Here is a 17,271-nt window from a genome sequence, read left to right as displayed (position 1 = left end):
GAGCGTGTGATGTGATCCAAACATCACACTGTGAAATTCCCAGACCGTAAACAACACAACACTCCGCTACAAATAAACAATGATAGTGGCCCAGTTATGCCCGAGAGGGAATGCGTGTTTGTATTTCTCTGTGTTGTGTGCTTTGAGGGTCTAATGCATGTTTAATGTTGAGTGTCACAAGAACTGTCTTACGTAGATTTGGTCGTTGCCAAAGCGCTTTTGCATCTCGTAGAGCAGGCTGCTGTCGGTCAGCTCACTGAGGGATGCCAGGTCATCATTGGGAGCTGGAGGCATCAACTTGACCTGAGAAAAATGTGAGGTGAGAGTTAAAATTAACATGCTGGCACTAAAATCTGTAGCTTGGGGCAGAACATGATAAGTTTAAAGTCTGGGGCGGTTATTTAGATATTGCAGGATTTTATTCTAATCAGATATGGAAACTAATTGGAGGATCTGCAATGCTCTTGGGTCTCAAATGCACTTTAGGGAATAAATCTACAGCATATCTTGCTTAAAAAGTACATACTTAATTACTTCTCAATCATCACTGCTGAATCAAAACTTCCAGACTCCAATTTGAACAGTTTTTATATTTTAATTTATTTTGTCACATTCCATGCCTCTCTGCCAGGTGCAAAAACCTCTAGGAATCACTTTGGGCTAATGGAACCCTTTCCAAAGTAATTACGCAGTGTGTGAGATTCAAGATAAAAACAAGAACAAGTGAGCCTACTGCTATCTGATGAAATGACACACAGGTTGGACTGATCATTATAGTATACTAATCTGAAATAGACAAAAACTTCAAAATCTCAGATTTGGTGTGTGGTAAACCCCTTCTTCATTTCTTTTAAAAAACAAGACAAAACAAGAAATGGATTTGGGATTATCTATGCTCTCATTGTCTAACTGTGTGTTTTGTAACGTGGCAGATGTAAGAACTTACCTGCTCCAGTTTGCTGGCTCCAGAGCTAAAGGGTCCATCTAGGCCATTGTCCTGGGATGGCTGTCGGCTCAGTGCTCCACCTGCCTCTCTGAACATGGCACACTTCTCCAGCAGACTGTCCCGCTTGGAGATTGGGAGACCCAGGGGGTTCCTGAGGGAAAGGTGGATAGCCAAGGAGTAGGAAAAGAAACAGTAGATGGGGGGTCAGGAAAGGGCTCAGTGAATGAGAGAAACATATTTTTAAAAAAAGCATGATTTTCAACTTGTGGAGTAACCACAAGAAAGCAATTGTGTTTATGAAACAGTTAACCCACAGGTTCTTGACAGGAGTGTTGAGGTCGTGTGAACCGCCATCGTAGCGTTGGTCAGTGGAGGGTAGAGGAGCGGAGGGGTCCGCCAGTCTCTGCAGCCAGCTCTCCTCTGCATTCAGCAGCATATCAACTATAGGCTCTGACGCAGCAATGTCTGGTGACATGAGACATGAAACAGGCAATTTGAAGTTTATTGTAATATAGACAAAACCTGCAAAATCCAAAATTGATTTTCTCACCATTCTGTGCCATTGGTGAAAAGACAATGAAAGTGTGTTAATATTGTTAACTAAAGACCATAATACTCTACTAGCTAAAACAACTAGGTACACCTTTCTGTTCTCTTGTCTTTTCCCATGCCAACACTCTTTCACAATCCACATGGATGAGCCTGCACTGGTGCAGAATGTGAACCCCACTGTGAATCAATGAAACTGTGCTTAAGAGGAAGGGGGAGTTAAGATCCCCCTGTCTGTAATGAGGTCTAACAGGGCACAAGGGAAGGGGATGGCTTCATCCTGTCTTTTTATTTCTGTGTGACTGACAACCCCCTAGACTCCCATCTCTTGCTTTGGCATTCTTTCGTCATGTGGCTGCTGAGGGAGGGGTGTGGGGCTCCAAGTGAAAAAGAGGGGGATTGTCTCAGTCTCTAAGGGCTTGCCTCACATCTTTTCTAAGCCTACATGCTAGAAAGGGCTATTGATTACGGCCAGAGTGAGGCAGTCAGAGGTGCAATGAAGCCTTGGGAGTAAATGGTTAGAGGCAGCTATGATATTCTATCCCACAATAGAGAGGTTAGAGCCCAAAGCCCCTCTAAATGACACATTTCATCATTATCACACCAGAGACAGCGCTTACATTAACAATGACAGTCACAACCACATTCATCAGCAGCCTGGTGAAATGGGCGGTTTTATAATAGTTCCGTTCAGGTTTGAGATGCTCTGTGTGTGTGTGTGTGTGTGAGTGTGAGTGTGAGTGTGTGTGTGTGGGGGGGGGGTCCTCTTGTTAAAGGTCATAGGAGACATTTCCACATTTATTGCAATAGTACAGATGTAAATATAGAAATTAACACTATTACAAACTACAGAGAGATGTAGCCTTTCATAGAGAAGAATTGATTACTTCTTTTTTTAAATTATAGATAGATATCAAAGACTTAAATGGTAACTTTGGTATTTTTCAACCTGGACCTTATTTTCCCATATTTTTGTGTTAAAGTGACATTTTGAATTTGCAGATAGAAATCTATACTAATTACATGTGTTCTACACAGATTCAAAAACCTTTTTAGGATTCTTTTAATGGACAAAATATCTACTGTATCTGTATTATTTGTTTAAGAATCAAAGCCATTCATACCTTTTATTATCAGAGAAGTAGATATTTGCAACATGGATTTCACTGAATGCCTGCTATTGATAATGTATTAAACAAAAAACTCAATAATAAAAACTATATATTACAAGTTTCAGATAAAATATATAAACATTTAGTAATACATGTATATATTCAATATGCGTCATAAAACATTTGCAGAGTTTATTTTTAAAAGATTTTGAAACCTGCGATGTTGACATTTGTTTACATCGACTGCTAGTCTTCTCCTTCCCTGCCTTTTGTTGGCACTCTGCCATGTTTCCTGGATCACATTGCAGTATTTGACATACATGCCTGTCTAGCAACTGATGAGATGTTTCCAGTTATCTGCCTTTCTGTTTGAGTTGTTGCTCCAAAGCTGAGAGCACTGGAGCAGCAAACATAAACGAGTCTGCATCACCCCACCCTCCATTTCCATCATCCTTCTCTATATCCATTAGAGTAAGTTTTGGAGTGAGAGCAAAACATTGCTTCACGGCATCAAACATATTAGTGTAACTTAGATGCAAATTCAGTTTAGGAGGGAGGGATTTTATCTATAATCACAATATCACTGTCAGAATTGGCATCATTTTTCATATAGCGGATGATGAATCTGCTATTTGTAACTCATTATTTGAATTCCTCCCTGAACTGTCAGAAAGCCACATACACACCACTACCCCCACAATGGATTGGTGCAAATTGTCTTAATTTAGACCTCTTCTGGGTGATCTTGTATGCTTTCATGATTTAGAAAAAAACAATACATGTCCCTAGATAATGATATGACACCTTTCTGCCCATTAGCAAATTAATCACACAAGCCCCTTCTGATTACTGCTAACACCCAAATTTAATCAGCATGAGTCAGGTTTTCCTTCATTAATAAATGGGCTCTCTCTTGCAGATACAGTCAGGTGTGCACAGATTATGACAGAGACTCACTCCCTGTGTACACTAGGAGTGTATGTAAGTCTGTATTTCATATGATCACAGTGATTATTAATGCATTTGAACAGTCTCAGCTGAATAAATCAAAATCCATTCCTCTACTTTGCTTCATTACCTCTTGCTTGCTAAAACATGTTCACCCATTCTAGCAGCAATATTTGTATGTGTGTGTGCGTGAACATGTGTATATTTGCGTGAATGTCTAAATGTGTTACCTGAGGGTTTGTCTTGGTTGCAGTTCAACAGAGTCGGGTTTGCACCGTGCCTCAGGAGCTGGCTAACGATGCTTGTCTGTTAAAGATGGAAGAAACACCCAGATCCATTTTCATTAGATTCTAAAAAGATTCATACGGCATCTTCTTTCAAACCATTAGCACAACAACAACAAAAACATTTCATAGCACATTTCTAATGTTCTCTGAGGGTCTGAGGGGAGACTGTTAAAGGTCATAAGAGAGATGGTGGTTATCCCCCGATTTATTGCAACAGTACAGATGTAGATATGTAAATGTAGGATATACTCTGAAACCTAGAATATAAACACTGAGCAGATGACACATTCAGTGTATGTCACTCATGACAGGTTTAAACAAATGTTGCCCCTGACCGAGGAGATCCTTTAATAATGAGCGTATCTTCCATCACATGTCACAGTGGAACAACCCCTATAGTCGTTGTCTACCCTCATTTCTACACACAGTGACATGTGATGGCTGTCGCCAACGTCCTCTATTCTGTCTGGGTTTTTCTTTTAGTCTAAGCTCACACAGGGATGAAGTGTCTGCAGTGTGACTGCATTTATTGATAAAATATCTTCATAATTCAACGGTATGACCCAGAAACCGTCTCAGCAGCTAAATAAATATAAAAGCATGGCTGATAATTAAATACAACCGCCTTCTCAACCAGAGCAAATTCTAGGAAAACATTTTAGGGAAAATAATCTCAATAGATGCCTGCATACTGTTCAGTTTTCAGACTACTACATATAGGTGCAATGCAACATGCACTGTTTAAACACTAAGGTTCATACTGTCACTACCAAGGAAAAAATATTTACTTCTGATTTTCTGGCATTGTATCAGGACACCTCACACCAACATATTTACACTTTCTTTGCCATTAACTGAGGCATAAAGTATATTAAAGAGCAAGTAACTATATCATAATAGCTGGTAAAACTAAACACAAACTAAAATAAGCCTATGTATTACAGATTCTCAATACTTTACTGAATCAACAAAGGCTTCCCAGAAACTCCACCAATTTCACACATCAAGATTATTTTATTCATCATATGGTGAGTATGAAAGACTTAGTAATTTACCAGGCAGGGCTGGTTAAACAAACAACATTATGGCAATTGTAGGCTAGTGCTTGGATCGTCACCCATACTAGGTGCATAATAGTCATTATATCTCAGCCTCTGCTGCAACGATTCTGACCATTCTTCTTTATATGAATCCTGTTAGGAGCCCAAATTTATGGAAGTCATCTACTGATATAAGTAGCTAGGAACTTCTTTGTACTATTGCGGAGTAATAAGAGTTCTTCCGCAGTACAGAAGAGAATGACTCAGCACATTCAGCAGACTGGCTCTGACCCACGTTAACAGCTGTTCGACTATGAGTGTACAGCATCTCTACTGCCCACAAACTCTGTCAGCTGCACTCACACCCTATAAATACTGACAACACGTCAGTGGCACCACAGGATCTGAACTCTTCAACAAGTCAAAGTTTACAGGAGGACCAGGAAAAGGTCACCAGTACATGGGAGATCAGCATGGAAAAAAACTGACCTTCAAGCTGATGTAGATTCATACAGACAGAACAGTTTTTTTAGGGAAAGAGCCCAAATGTCCTTTTAATAATATCTGTCAGGGCTGGATTAATCTTGAAATTAACATTAAAGCACTTAAGAAAATTAAACTTTCATGTAAAGCAGGTAGTTGCTATATTGCCACAGCTTCCACATGTACCTTCATTATGAAACTGAATGAATTAATCCAATCCCAGTAGGGTAGTATTTTAACATTCTGTCATCTCTGTTTGAAAATCCAACACAAGACTATTTAAAATTCTTCCCTCAAGAGAGCACAACTTAAAAAGCCTTGACTCAAACCAAGGCAGCCAACAGCCAGAGTACAACTTATCGCAAGACAGAGAGGGGGAAGCTTAATTAGGTGCAGTAATAGGGTCATACATCTTCTTAAAGGGTCAGTCTGGTACGTATGGCACACTGCTGAAGGGGTCTTTGGGTTTAACACACCAGCTAGTGTTACAGTTGCCAGCAAGTGTTTCCAGGCAACAGTTTGCTTGTGTCTTATATCAGCAAAACCTCTTATTAGTGGGACCAGTAATTTTCTTGCACATCTTGAACCCATAATGCCCCGCATTACTGATGTGTCACTGTCAGACCAGCTATAGAGGAATGGTGACCGGAAGTGAGTGTTAAGAATGCTCAGGAAGTAGTTGGTATGCAGGAGGCAAAGCACTGGCACCAGTAAAGAGCCGATGGCTGAGGTGATTTAGCACTGAAAGGGAAGCCTAATCGATTCTCCAATCCTCTAGACTGCCACTCTTAAGTCAGATGCACTTACTGTAGATGTTACACACACACACACACAAATACACACACCCATAAAGTAATTGTGTATTTGGAAAGTTTGAAAAACAAAGAGACACAAGAAGGTCCATTTAGTATACTGCTGTCTGGAAGATTTGTTTTAGATCTTCTCAAACGAACAGCTGGATGAAAGAATCCATGTAGAGGAGAGAAAGAAAAGATCTTTATGAATGAAACAGAGAAAGGCTGCAATGTAACGCAGAGGAAGAGGAAGAAAGAATTTTTAAAACACACTAGTGCAGACAAAAAAAAAAAAACATGCCTGGAAGATAAGATGAACTGAAGAAGTAGAGAGAAACTCTAAATACCACATGAATAAATCCTCTTTGTCAGCAGCCAAGCACACAGCCCAGAAATGTAATTAAATATCTAGTTGGGTCAGCAAGATCTGAACGTGATCACTTCCCTTTCTTCATAGTTGGAGCCCCTCCAAACCACCAGTTCCCATCGCTCCAACAGCGCACCTCCGCCCCATCTGGAAATCAATCTCCTTTCCTCTAAGAGAGACCATTAGACAACTAAACTGAAATGCTGTAAAAAATGAATATGCACTGCTTCCCAGTGCCAGCACTTTGACTGGTTCTGATCAATAGGCCCAAAAAGAGCAGTTTATTTAGAGTGTGTGCAGGGTAACTGGAGGCAGCTTCCTCAGAGGAACAATCCATCTATCAATAAAAAACTAATTATTTCATTCATTTCATTAATGACTGCAATCACACTGGATCAATGCAGTTATACGTGTTAAAATTAAGGGATTTTCATTAAGGTCAACAACATTCTGACACTTTGTTGAGACGCTGTGAGTTACCTGTCCATATTTAGCAGCCAGGTGGAGAGGGGTCCAAAAGTTGTTGTCAGCAGGATGAGGGTCCGCCCCACTCTCCAACAACACAGACACCACTTCTCTATAACCACTGGCACATGCTATGTGGAGCTTCAGAGAGGGAGAGAGAACCAAACATAAAGTTATCATAGCAAAAAGAAGAAGCTATAGTATATTTTAACAGCTGAGCTGAAGAAAGAGTACAAATCAGGGATGGACATGGGAAATCCATCCATCAACTCACAAACACTAACACACATGTGACCTCACTTACCAGAGTGACCCCGTCATCATTGGGCTGGTTGAGGCTTCCCCCTGTAGCTACAAACTGTCTAACATCAGACAGCATCGTGCTAGGTCTCTGCGTCTTCATGGTGTGCATGGATGGCACATCCACACCTAAAAAACACAAACACATTGAGATATACGTTACATTAAGTCTTTGGTTGTCAACCCGGAGTCAGGAGTTGTTTAGCTTAGCTTAGCATAAACACTGGAAACAGGTAGCCTGGCTCTAAAGAAAAAAAAATCAGCCTACACCTCTAAAGCACACTAATTAACACCTTATATTAACTTAATCTGTTCAAAAATCTGTAAAGCACTGACAGTGAAAACACCCACCATCTGACAGGAAACCCTCTTGTGCTAAAACCAAAACCTGGCAGTCATTTTAGGCCACTGTAGCTTGTCTACAAGGGCGTCTGTTTCAAACTATGAAGATCGTAGACCTGATTGGTTGCTGTAATAGTATGGATTGATTATCAATTAATCTATATGTGACTCAGAGAAGCTCTAGGGCACTAACTAATTGGACTTTTCCAAATAGACTGGTTGGATTAGTTAATCCATAAGTTTGCCTTTGCAGACAAATGAGAGCCACAGGGTGTGTACCTTTTTGAGACATGCTCATAGGAACATTACCGTAACAGAAGAGAATTCTTATTCTCTGCAGTGCCAATACTGCATGACTCTGCTGGGACAATGAGAAGAAAAACTGAATTTCTATTTCTACATGATGTAGAGACACATGGACAGTCTGTCTTTTTTCCACAACCACACAAACTTGATGAGGATAGAGAGCATGCAGCCATGTTGCTATAGCAACAGAGGCAGACTGAGCCTGTGTGAGTAAGAGGGTTTTTCATGGTGGCAAAGCCCAGCATGATGAGGGGGGTATCAGGGGAGCTGAAGGTAGGCAGGAGGGAAGAGATCCCCACAGGGGGGCAGGAGGGAAGAGATCCCCACAGGGGCTGGCAAACAGAGGCAGAGAAAAGTCTCTAATGTCCGTGGCTGGGAAGTAAGTGTGTATGAGTGTGTGTGTGTGTGTGTGTGTGTGTGTGTGTAGGGTGGTCTGAGCTTTGATGAGTTGGCTGTCTGCAGTCAGAAGCTTACATTTGTCATGTGATCCTGTGGTCAGTGAAAATGGATGAGGGAAGACCCTCCATCAATGTCGATATTTGTTTCTGTCTAGCTTTGTCAGCACAATTCCCGTCCCCCATTCTCTGCGTCTCTTTATATTTCCCTGGCACTTTTCCCTGCTTCTCCTTCTGTCACTCTATGTCTCAGTGTGCCTTTGTCTCTGTTATTCGCAGCTCCTGTGTTGACCTTCTCTTCTCTCTGTGGGAGACAAGCGCCCCAATAACAATCCCCCATCATCAGGCCTGTGGTTGTACTTCACCTTTACACACACACGCAGAACACCTCCCATTTAACCGCGGGTATGACATATTAACCATTCACATGATCCTAATACTTTGTATCTGAAGGGAATGGAACATTATGCTTTTTATTGTTTCCACTGTTAATAGAGCTCATGATAAATTAAACATGAAATGTCAAAGTTACCCCTGTGTCTTTCTCTCACTGTACAAATGCCGAACAACCAGGAGGTGCTTTACCATTTTCTTCCAGGTGTTTTCGGAGGATATAGCTGGTCTCAGTCCCCTCGGAGGCGTAGTCCAGAGGAATGTTTCCGTTGACGTCCTGCAGCAGAACGTTTACCCCGGCCTAGCCGATTTAGAGCGGGAAAAAGCAGAGAAGGCACAAACAAACTGAGTTTTAGCGAGGGCCATTCATCAGACTTGAATCGATGATAAAGTGGCCTCCATTATCTTGGCTTCCCAGAGGCGTATACCTGAGCAGAACCGTGGAGACATTAACAGACAATACAGTGAATTAAAGAACTCATTAAATAGCTTCCTGGGGGTGGGGCAGTGAAGAGCGAGGGCGTTGGTTACCGTTACCTGGGATCATCGGGGTGAGCGTGTTTGTGCGTGTGACAAGATTAATGTGTGTTTACTAAACAGGTACCCTGCCAGAGTAGTCGTCTGTCATAGCACGAGATAACATGGGAGACCTTCCCTCGGGCTCCTTAAATGAACGTTACTCTGACAACAGCACAGTCGTTGGTCACAAAATGGTTATGATTGATTGCTTCTCTCTAAAGGAACTCTACTGCACTCATTATTTGGAAAAAAAACATTGCAATGCTTTACCAGCAGAGAAGAACTGTGTACAAGCTATGTAAAATGTACTTATGTGGACTTTTACATCTGTCCTTTTCATTTTTATCATCTCCTCTTTGGGGTTGGGCACTAAAAGTAACATACATCCTTTCAAGTGGCAATTGTCCGCATCCAACCATAAATCGCTTCCTGTTGTTTGACTAAACCATAAAAGACAAGCCGGTGGAACGATTGAAGCTGGACCACGTCTGATAACACAGACAGGGGACTCTAAGTGAGGATCCTTATTGAATATTTACAGCTAATAGAATTCTAACGACCAGCTTGCAGTGCGGCAAAGAGATTTACGATCTAGTCTAGGCAGGCAGAGAGGGAAGGGGTGGGGTAAGCAAAAGATGGAAGGAAGAGAGCTGAGGGAGGTAGGGAGCCCGCTAACAGAGCAACACAAGAGCTGTTAACCTTAGTGCTCTGAAAACTGCAAAAGCACAAGGAGACTGAGCTTAAAACCTTGAACGCAACCTTGTCATCCTTAGTTGATTTACTGTATAAATCAGGCTACAATTTTTTCAATTATGGCAAATGTTTTGCAGATATTCAAAAGGAAATTTTTCTATCCAATACACGCCAAGCAATTACAGTGCAATAAAGGCAGTACAATGCTGTCAATTCCAGTTATCAGAGAATCTGTTCTGGTGAGCTTTGCGGTTTCATTGTGCACCCATCTGTGTTGTCAATTGGGAGCTGTTTTTTGCCCACTTATGAGGGTTAGTTGGGGTTAACAATGGGAATTAATTAACATTAACAACTATCAGCTGCTGACTATTCATGAGAAAACCTTATCTCAACGTGAAGCACAGCTTGAAGAGCATGAGATGAGATGATGAGTGAGTCACAGAGAGAAAGCATAATATTATGCCCCCTACACCCACCCCTCCCCCCAAACACACAAACACACACACACTCCATCCACCATCCCTACAGTACCTTCTAATGTCAAATTTGGACTGCTCCATCTATATTTCTTTTTGTTTTGTGCTTCGCCCCCAAACAGTGATCAACTTCGCCATAAACCTGGCAGCTCAACTCAGGGGTCCTCTGCTAACGTGTGTGTGAGTGTGTGTACTGAATAGTGGGTACTAAAGGGGTGTGCTAACCCAGACAATTCTCTTCAAGGTCCAGTAAAAGTCAATAGGGGTCTGGCTAGATGAAGTTATCAGCTGACAGACAGATATATCTTGCTCTGTCTGTCAGGATGTCACTCTCATCACCTTTACTCACAGCTGTACAAAAAAAAATCTGCAGGAAAAACCTTGAAATGTATGTGGTGCTTTGAGAATTGAGGTGCTACACTAGGATGTAATCCTGCAAATGATAAGTCTTGTAAGTGTTGTGAGATAGATGTTATTATCTTTGAGTGTCTTTAAAACAATCACAAGACAGTCAACATAACAATGTGTACTGTGAAATATATTCTAAATTAATGTGAGAATGCTATACTTGCCCTCCGGAGCCTACAGTAGTTGTACAGAAGTTGACAAGAGAAAGCTGTTACTACAGAAATAATTTAGCCGAAGTTCCTGTTATGGCACACGAACCACCGCACACAGATTACGGTGAAGGAAGCATGATGCGTGGGTCATTGATTGAGAGACATTAATCATGTGTCTGAGTTCACGTGATAAGGGCTGACAGATATAAACGAGTTGGCGCAGGCTGGCAGCCACACAAGCTGCAAGGGGTTAACAAGTTGACTTCTGACCTCCGACACACTCCCCGCCACAATATGATGAATCCGCCTCAGACGTCCCGGAGAAGGAAATCTGTTAAGTCTATGCTGCCTGCGGTTCATGATGGAAGCTGTTACATGCAGTGACTGCCACAGAATCAATAACAGCTAGTGGAGCGCTCAGAGCTGTCCATTGCTGAGCTGGACACTGTCACGGCCCAGTGGAAATCATACAAAGCAAATACTTCCCATACAATTTTGTATGCAGCACTGCTTGGAAGGGGAGTGGTATTGAGTTTTTTAACCTCCAAGTTAACTGCAAGATGCCACTAAATCTGACAAACTGGTCCTTTAACTCTCCCATCTCATGTATATGATGGTTAAAAATAATCCCAACACTCCCTCTAATAAAAATACTAGCATATCTCACTCATACTGTACCATTTAGATTTCCATACGTTTTTGTTTCTTCCTAAAAAATTTAACCCAGTGTCAATGATCCCTGAAATATGATTATCAGTATCAACAGTTGCGGCAAAGAAATGCACCAGAGGCAGCATGTTTTACAACCGAGCAATGACCTTATTATTATTCTCAACTGATTGCACACAACATCTGTTCAGCTGTGATCTGCTAACATAGTCTGCTGGGGAAAAAAACTGACTCCTTTTCTAAATCACCATGAAGAATTTTTTTTTTAATTTGTATGGTTGCACATTGACCTTCCCGCAGATACTGATGCTAGGATAAGACAACATACTGTACTGTTAAACAACCTAAAATGGACCACACGTCACCATAACACATTTCTTATACCTAACCAGGAGTTAGTTCATAAACTTTCCTTCTAAACGAAAGATATATATACATATATTTAAACAAAAAAACAAAATAAAGACTTGAAGGTTTTGAACTTCAATTAAAGCAGATCACAGACCAGAGGAATGTACCACAATTGCTTGATGAACCACTATCATGTTTAGAAGAGGCAGGGCTACTTCAACAGAAAACCACCAAAAAAATTCAGCTGGTGTGAAGTGGAGTTCAGTGCAGCCAGGGGCTTGCTGTTAATCGTTTGACTTCAAAAGGCTCAGAGTTGAGAAGTTTTAAGTTCATCATTTACAAGCACAGAAAGTGGGTCAATCCTACAACTGTAACCCCGCTGGGTTTTGAGCTATGAGATGAGAAATAACATTTTGGAACAGAACCTGTCATGGATCATATGATTGCATTTCTACATCTTCCACTGCATACGTCTAGAGACTGAAAGCTAATATCTCACAGAACTAAGATATATGACAGAGAAGAAAAGGAAAGAATACCTTTTTCCCAAAAAATAGGCTGAAGTGCATCGGTGGTTAACAGCTTAAGACAGCCATACTCATCCTTATGCTCTTGATGAGTCCGTATTTTCAACACTGTGTCAAAAGGTAGAAGCTTTCTTTCAGACAATGAAGCATAATTAGGGCAAGTCTGCAATTAACTCTAATCACTTAACACATCTCCTCCGTCAGAGTCACTTTTCAGTTCAGAGTTTAATAAGAAATAAAATTAGAAAGACATAATTGAGACATTAAAAGAAGTAAGATTTGATAAGTAACATCTGGGCTATGGGTTTGTATAGAAGACCAGCGAGGATGTAACACACGGAGAGCAAGAACCTTTGCTGAGGCATTCTGATATGTATCCATTTAGGAACTTGACTGTGTTGAAATCAAATGAGATCGGTCTGGTTTGTAACATTAAGTACACACCTTGTCATATTGTATTTGCTTAGAGCCAATCCACTGCGACTCTAAACTGCCAGTTAATCCTACCAGGTTCTCATGACTAACAATAACCAGAGCTGGAGCTAGGAATAGGTTTAGGAATTACTTTGGAAATGGCTTGAGAATGAGAAGATACAGAAATAGCTTACTCCCTCTCCTGCTGTTTGGAGACAAGAGATAAGAGAATTTACATTGCTGCCAATCCGGACACAGAGCGACAATGCACCCAGACTTCTCATCAACCCCCCCCTACTTTCCCCATAAGACAAGCCTGGTAACATCTCTGTCAGCAAAAACCTCCCCACTTTTCTGTGGAGGGACTAGAGACAGGGAATCAAGGACAGAGAAGCAGAGGATGAGGGGAGGAGAAACGGGAAAGGAGGTGGAAGAGTAGGACACAATAGATTAGTACATATTAGCAGCACTATTCCTTCCTGTGCCAATCAAAGATAAAGCTGCCAGTCAAGCTCTTCTTTCAAGACCACTGTTCCACTTCTCATTAAAATGTAAATCCGTTATATTTGAAGGGGAGATCTCCCACTTACAGCTCTGATAAGACAGTAGTTTGGGAACAGAGCAGAATGACTGGGCACTGGCAGGGTCTGTGGTGGAGGAGATGGGTGTCAAAACGAATGAATAGAAGAAGAGGGATATTGCATCTCTATCGGAAATATGGCTGACTGAAGCTATTTTTATCCTGTTAGACAGGAAGAGCCTCGGGCTTTCATTTCAGAGACCGTCTTCCCTACTGATTATAGCAGGAAACTCAAGTGTTTATCTTACCCTAAAGAAAAATAAAAGCACTCCATGAAAATGTGCTCAACTTTGGAAATGATAAATCTGACTTGGCTAGTGTTCTCACAGTCACAAACTGTCACACAAGGATGAACAAGGGAATGTGAGCAGAAGAAAATACAGTCAAATAAATAAGCACTTAGCACTAAAGGACATGGAGAAATGTTTGAAATCAGATTTTTTTAAAGTTCTTAATGTTCTTGTACTTCTTTCCTTCTTTCTTTATTAGACAATGTTCTCTTCCAAGAGGGCTGAGTTCTGTGTAAATATGACCTCATTTACTGGAAACAAGTTCTGTCTTAGTAGTGAATGGGAGACATTTAGCTACTGCCTCCCAGTGAGCAGTATTAAATCTCTCTTTCGCTCTCTTTCATGGTATTGCCTATCATGAAAACATAACTCATTGCATAAATTGCGTGTGGCATATCTATATCACACCCTACTCTGCAAACTAGGCTGCCTGCATGAATCTCTGCCTTGAGGGACATTAAACATATGCAAATACACAAACACTCAACATACACATGAACCAACCGTCATACAGTCACTACAGGCTGACAGATCCACTCTGCACACCCTCTCCCTGGCAGCTCTTCAAACATATCCATTCCTCTCAGGAACGTCTCTTTCCTGCCCCACACACAAGACAGTCAGCAACCACTCAGGGCCCAATCAGCAGAACCAGGCTGTACCGGATGCCTCTGAGCTCCAGACTGCAGTTAACCCTCCCCGGGTCTAATCAACACCAGCAGAACAGACCCAGCCCACTGAGTGAATGGGCTGGATGTGCATGCCCTCCCCTGCAGCTGGCCCATCTCTCGTTATGGACCTAATCAGTACAACCGCAGCTCTTGACGAGACAGACCCGACAAGAGCTGGAAACATCCTCCACGGAACAGGCTCTCTCTTTGATATCATGCTAATGCCAAATTTCTAAATAGTCTTTAGCTGGGTTTTTGAGAGATTGGAAAGTCGCGTTTCAGACCCTTGGTAATCCAAAACCCCTCATCAACGGAAGACGCTCCACTTGCTGAGAAAATTCTGGATGACTAATATGAATACAGCCACTGGTTCAAAGCTAATGCGAAACATGTAGCTAGTATGCTGACCCATTCCAAAACACTAATCTAATTTGTAGCTGACACGCTTGGAATTGCAAGGCTCAACAGGAAAATTACTAAAACTAGAGCCAAAATGTATGTGTGTGTGTGTGCGCGTGTGTGTGTGTGTGTGTGTGTATTTTTGGCACTATATAAAATAGTCACTACCACAAAATAAGCTGCATGTTCATGTTTGCATGTGTGTTTCTTACCAGTAGCAGCAGCAGCACTACATCTGCATGGTCACAAACACATGCTACATGCAGGGGTGTCCACAGGTCTTCGTCCTGCAGGTTGACATTCAGGCCTCGCTCAATCAGAAGTTCCGCCGCAAATACATTGTCGTGACGAGCACACTGCAGAATGCAAGGACAGTAGGTTTCCTTATTATCAGTTTGCAGAAATGTAGGTTTCCTGAAGCATTGCTGTCTATATACAGTACACATGAATGGCTCAGTGCGTAATGATTAATGTATGTGAACAAATGTACTGTAAAGCAATTATTAGGTTGTTGTATTACCACAGGGGTAACTTATGTAAAGGAAATTGCAAAATGCTAATGATAAAGGCATGGAGAAAGGTTATTGGGACACCATTATGTCAAAGAACAACACCTATTTCTTCCTGACTATTTCTTAGTCAATTGTAGCATAATATGCACACCCTCAAGTTATTTTGTTTTGACACATCAACACATGAGGGCTACTTTCTTAGATTTAATGATTATCATCTTAAATCAGCCCAGAATTTTTGCAACAACATTTTCTTAATTAAAAATTTCCAGTGTAATGTATTGTGGTATTTCATAATATTACTCATAACATACAACAGTAATGGATGACTGAAAACATGAACAAAAACTAAACTGGTATGTAGGGACTGCTGATATAACGATCTACACCAGTTTGTAACATAACTAAAAGAGATGGCTGGTTTCAGACGGAGGATGAACTGAAGGGCTGCATGCAGGGCTAGAATAAGATAAGTGTCAAAAACCTGTGTGTGCATATATATGTATATATTTATATATACATATATCTTACCAAGTGTAGTAAGGATCCCCCAGAAGAAATAGGAGTATTGGGGTCTGCTCCATCCTTCAGGAGACGCAGCACTGCAACACAACACAACATCCACACGTTAACACTTGCTGTATGTGAAGACAGACAGGGTGCTTAGGGCATGTGCAGAAGACACACACACACACACACACACACACACACACACACACACACACACACACAGATCTCTGCCACTCGCTATCAAACCCAATATGTGTCAAGTGTCCTCTGACTGTCCTTGACACATCAGTGTGTGTGTGTGTGTGTGTGTGTGTGTGTGTGTGTGTGTGTGTGTGTGGTTGCTCCTGGTTCCAGCAGCAGGTCAGAAAGCCTCTGGGTTACACACATTCATGTAACACACTGTAGGCTCCAGTGAGCCACAGAGCCTCACTCACAGACTGACACAGATCCACTGAAGGAAACACAAACCACTGCAAACAAGTTCACGCAGTCAGCCATAAACAAATGAGCAGACAGTAGTAGTCAAACAAGGTCACAGTGATTTTACTATACCACAGATCATCTTTTATTCAACATGAGAGAGCGAGAGAGATGGGAGTGAGAGAGTACTGGAGTGTGTGACAGATAAATAGAACAGGATGGACAAACAAGAGAGGGCGAGCGCTGTGGTTTGGACATACGTGATTTCACTGACACTGACAGCAGTAGATGGACACTGATTTGACCCTGGAAGACTTTATACCAGCAGAACAGCCACCACTGTCACGCAATCACACTACTACCACTACTTCTACTACTGCTGCTACAGCTACAGCTACAGCTACTACTACTACTACACGATAGTCTTTAAGCCAATGGCTCTGAGGACAGTTACCATGGTAATTACGGTGGTGATAATTCCAACTAATGAACCCTGTTTATGACCCCCATGAGGTCATTTCACTTAAAAGGGTCATTATCTAGACAGTCATGCTTAAATAACATCATCCAACGTACACACAGCCCCATACACATACAGAAAGCATGTTGTAAAACAGTACATGCAGGTTAATTATCTTGTGCTAATCTGAACGTACTACCACTACTAATAGATAGGTATATTGGGAGACCTTTCAGTGTTGCTACTGTAATGTATGTGTACAGGTGATATGAGATGAACGGCAATTCCCCTAACAGATCAAACACCAAACTCTCACAAACACGGTCATACAATTCAACAGCACCACAAACTACAGCCTCCAAAATGAGTATGTATGTGTACACTAACTATATATACACACTTATAGGTTTGCCTTCATCATATATACACATGTATATTTTACAGATAACCTTGTCAGTGTGCAGCACATATCTGTGCATGCATTTCCAAACCC

At 41.4% G+C, this 17,271-nt stretch overlaps 1 protein-coding gene across 4 annotated transcripts in view; it reads right to left on the bottom strand.

The window, feature by feature from the left end:
• myo16 (myosin XVI) overlaps positions 1–17,271 on the bottom strand; it is a 100,046-nt gene that overhangs the window by 48,432 nt on the left and 34,343 nt on the right. For all 4 annotated transcript variants that reach the window (XR_007885207.1, XM_051403472.1, XM_051403473.1 and 1 more), the window contains exons 3-11: positions 15,920–15,990; positions 15,089–15,232; positions 8,920–9,028; positions 7,296–7,420; positions 7,007–7,132; positions 3,786–3,861; positions 1,261–1,411; positions 947–1,097; positions 193–303 (exon numbers count right to left, since the gene is read on the bottom strand). Coding sequence is in view for 3 of the 4 variants with exons in the window: in XM_051403472.1 (XP_051259432.1) it covers positions 193–303; positions 947–1,097; positions 1,261–1,411; positions 3,786–3,861; positions 7,007–7,132; positions 7,296–7,420; positions 8,920–9,028; positions 15,089–15,232; positions 15,920–15,990 (1,064 nt within the window). In the remaining variant the exon portion in view is untranslated. The remainder of the gene's footprint in view (positions 1–192; positions 304–946; positions 1,098–1,260; positions 1,412–3,785; positions 3,862–7,006; positions 7,133–7,295; positions 7,421–8,919; positions 9,029–15,088; positions 15,233–15,919; positions 15,991–17,271) is intronic.

This window comes from Dicentrarchus labrax, unplaced genomic scaffold (assembly GCF_905237075.1).
Source record: "Dicentrarchus labrax unplaced genomic scaffold, dlabrax2021, whole genome shotgun sequence".
Classification (NCBI taxonomy): Eukaryota; Metazoa; Chordata; class Actinopteri; family Moronidae; genus Dicentrarchus; species Dicentrarchus labrax.
This window is presented reverse-complemented; position numbering and strand designations above follow the sequence as displayed.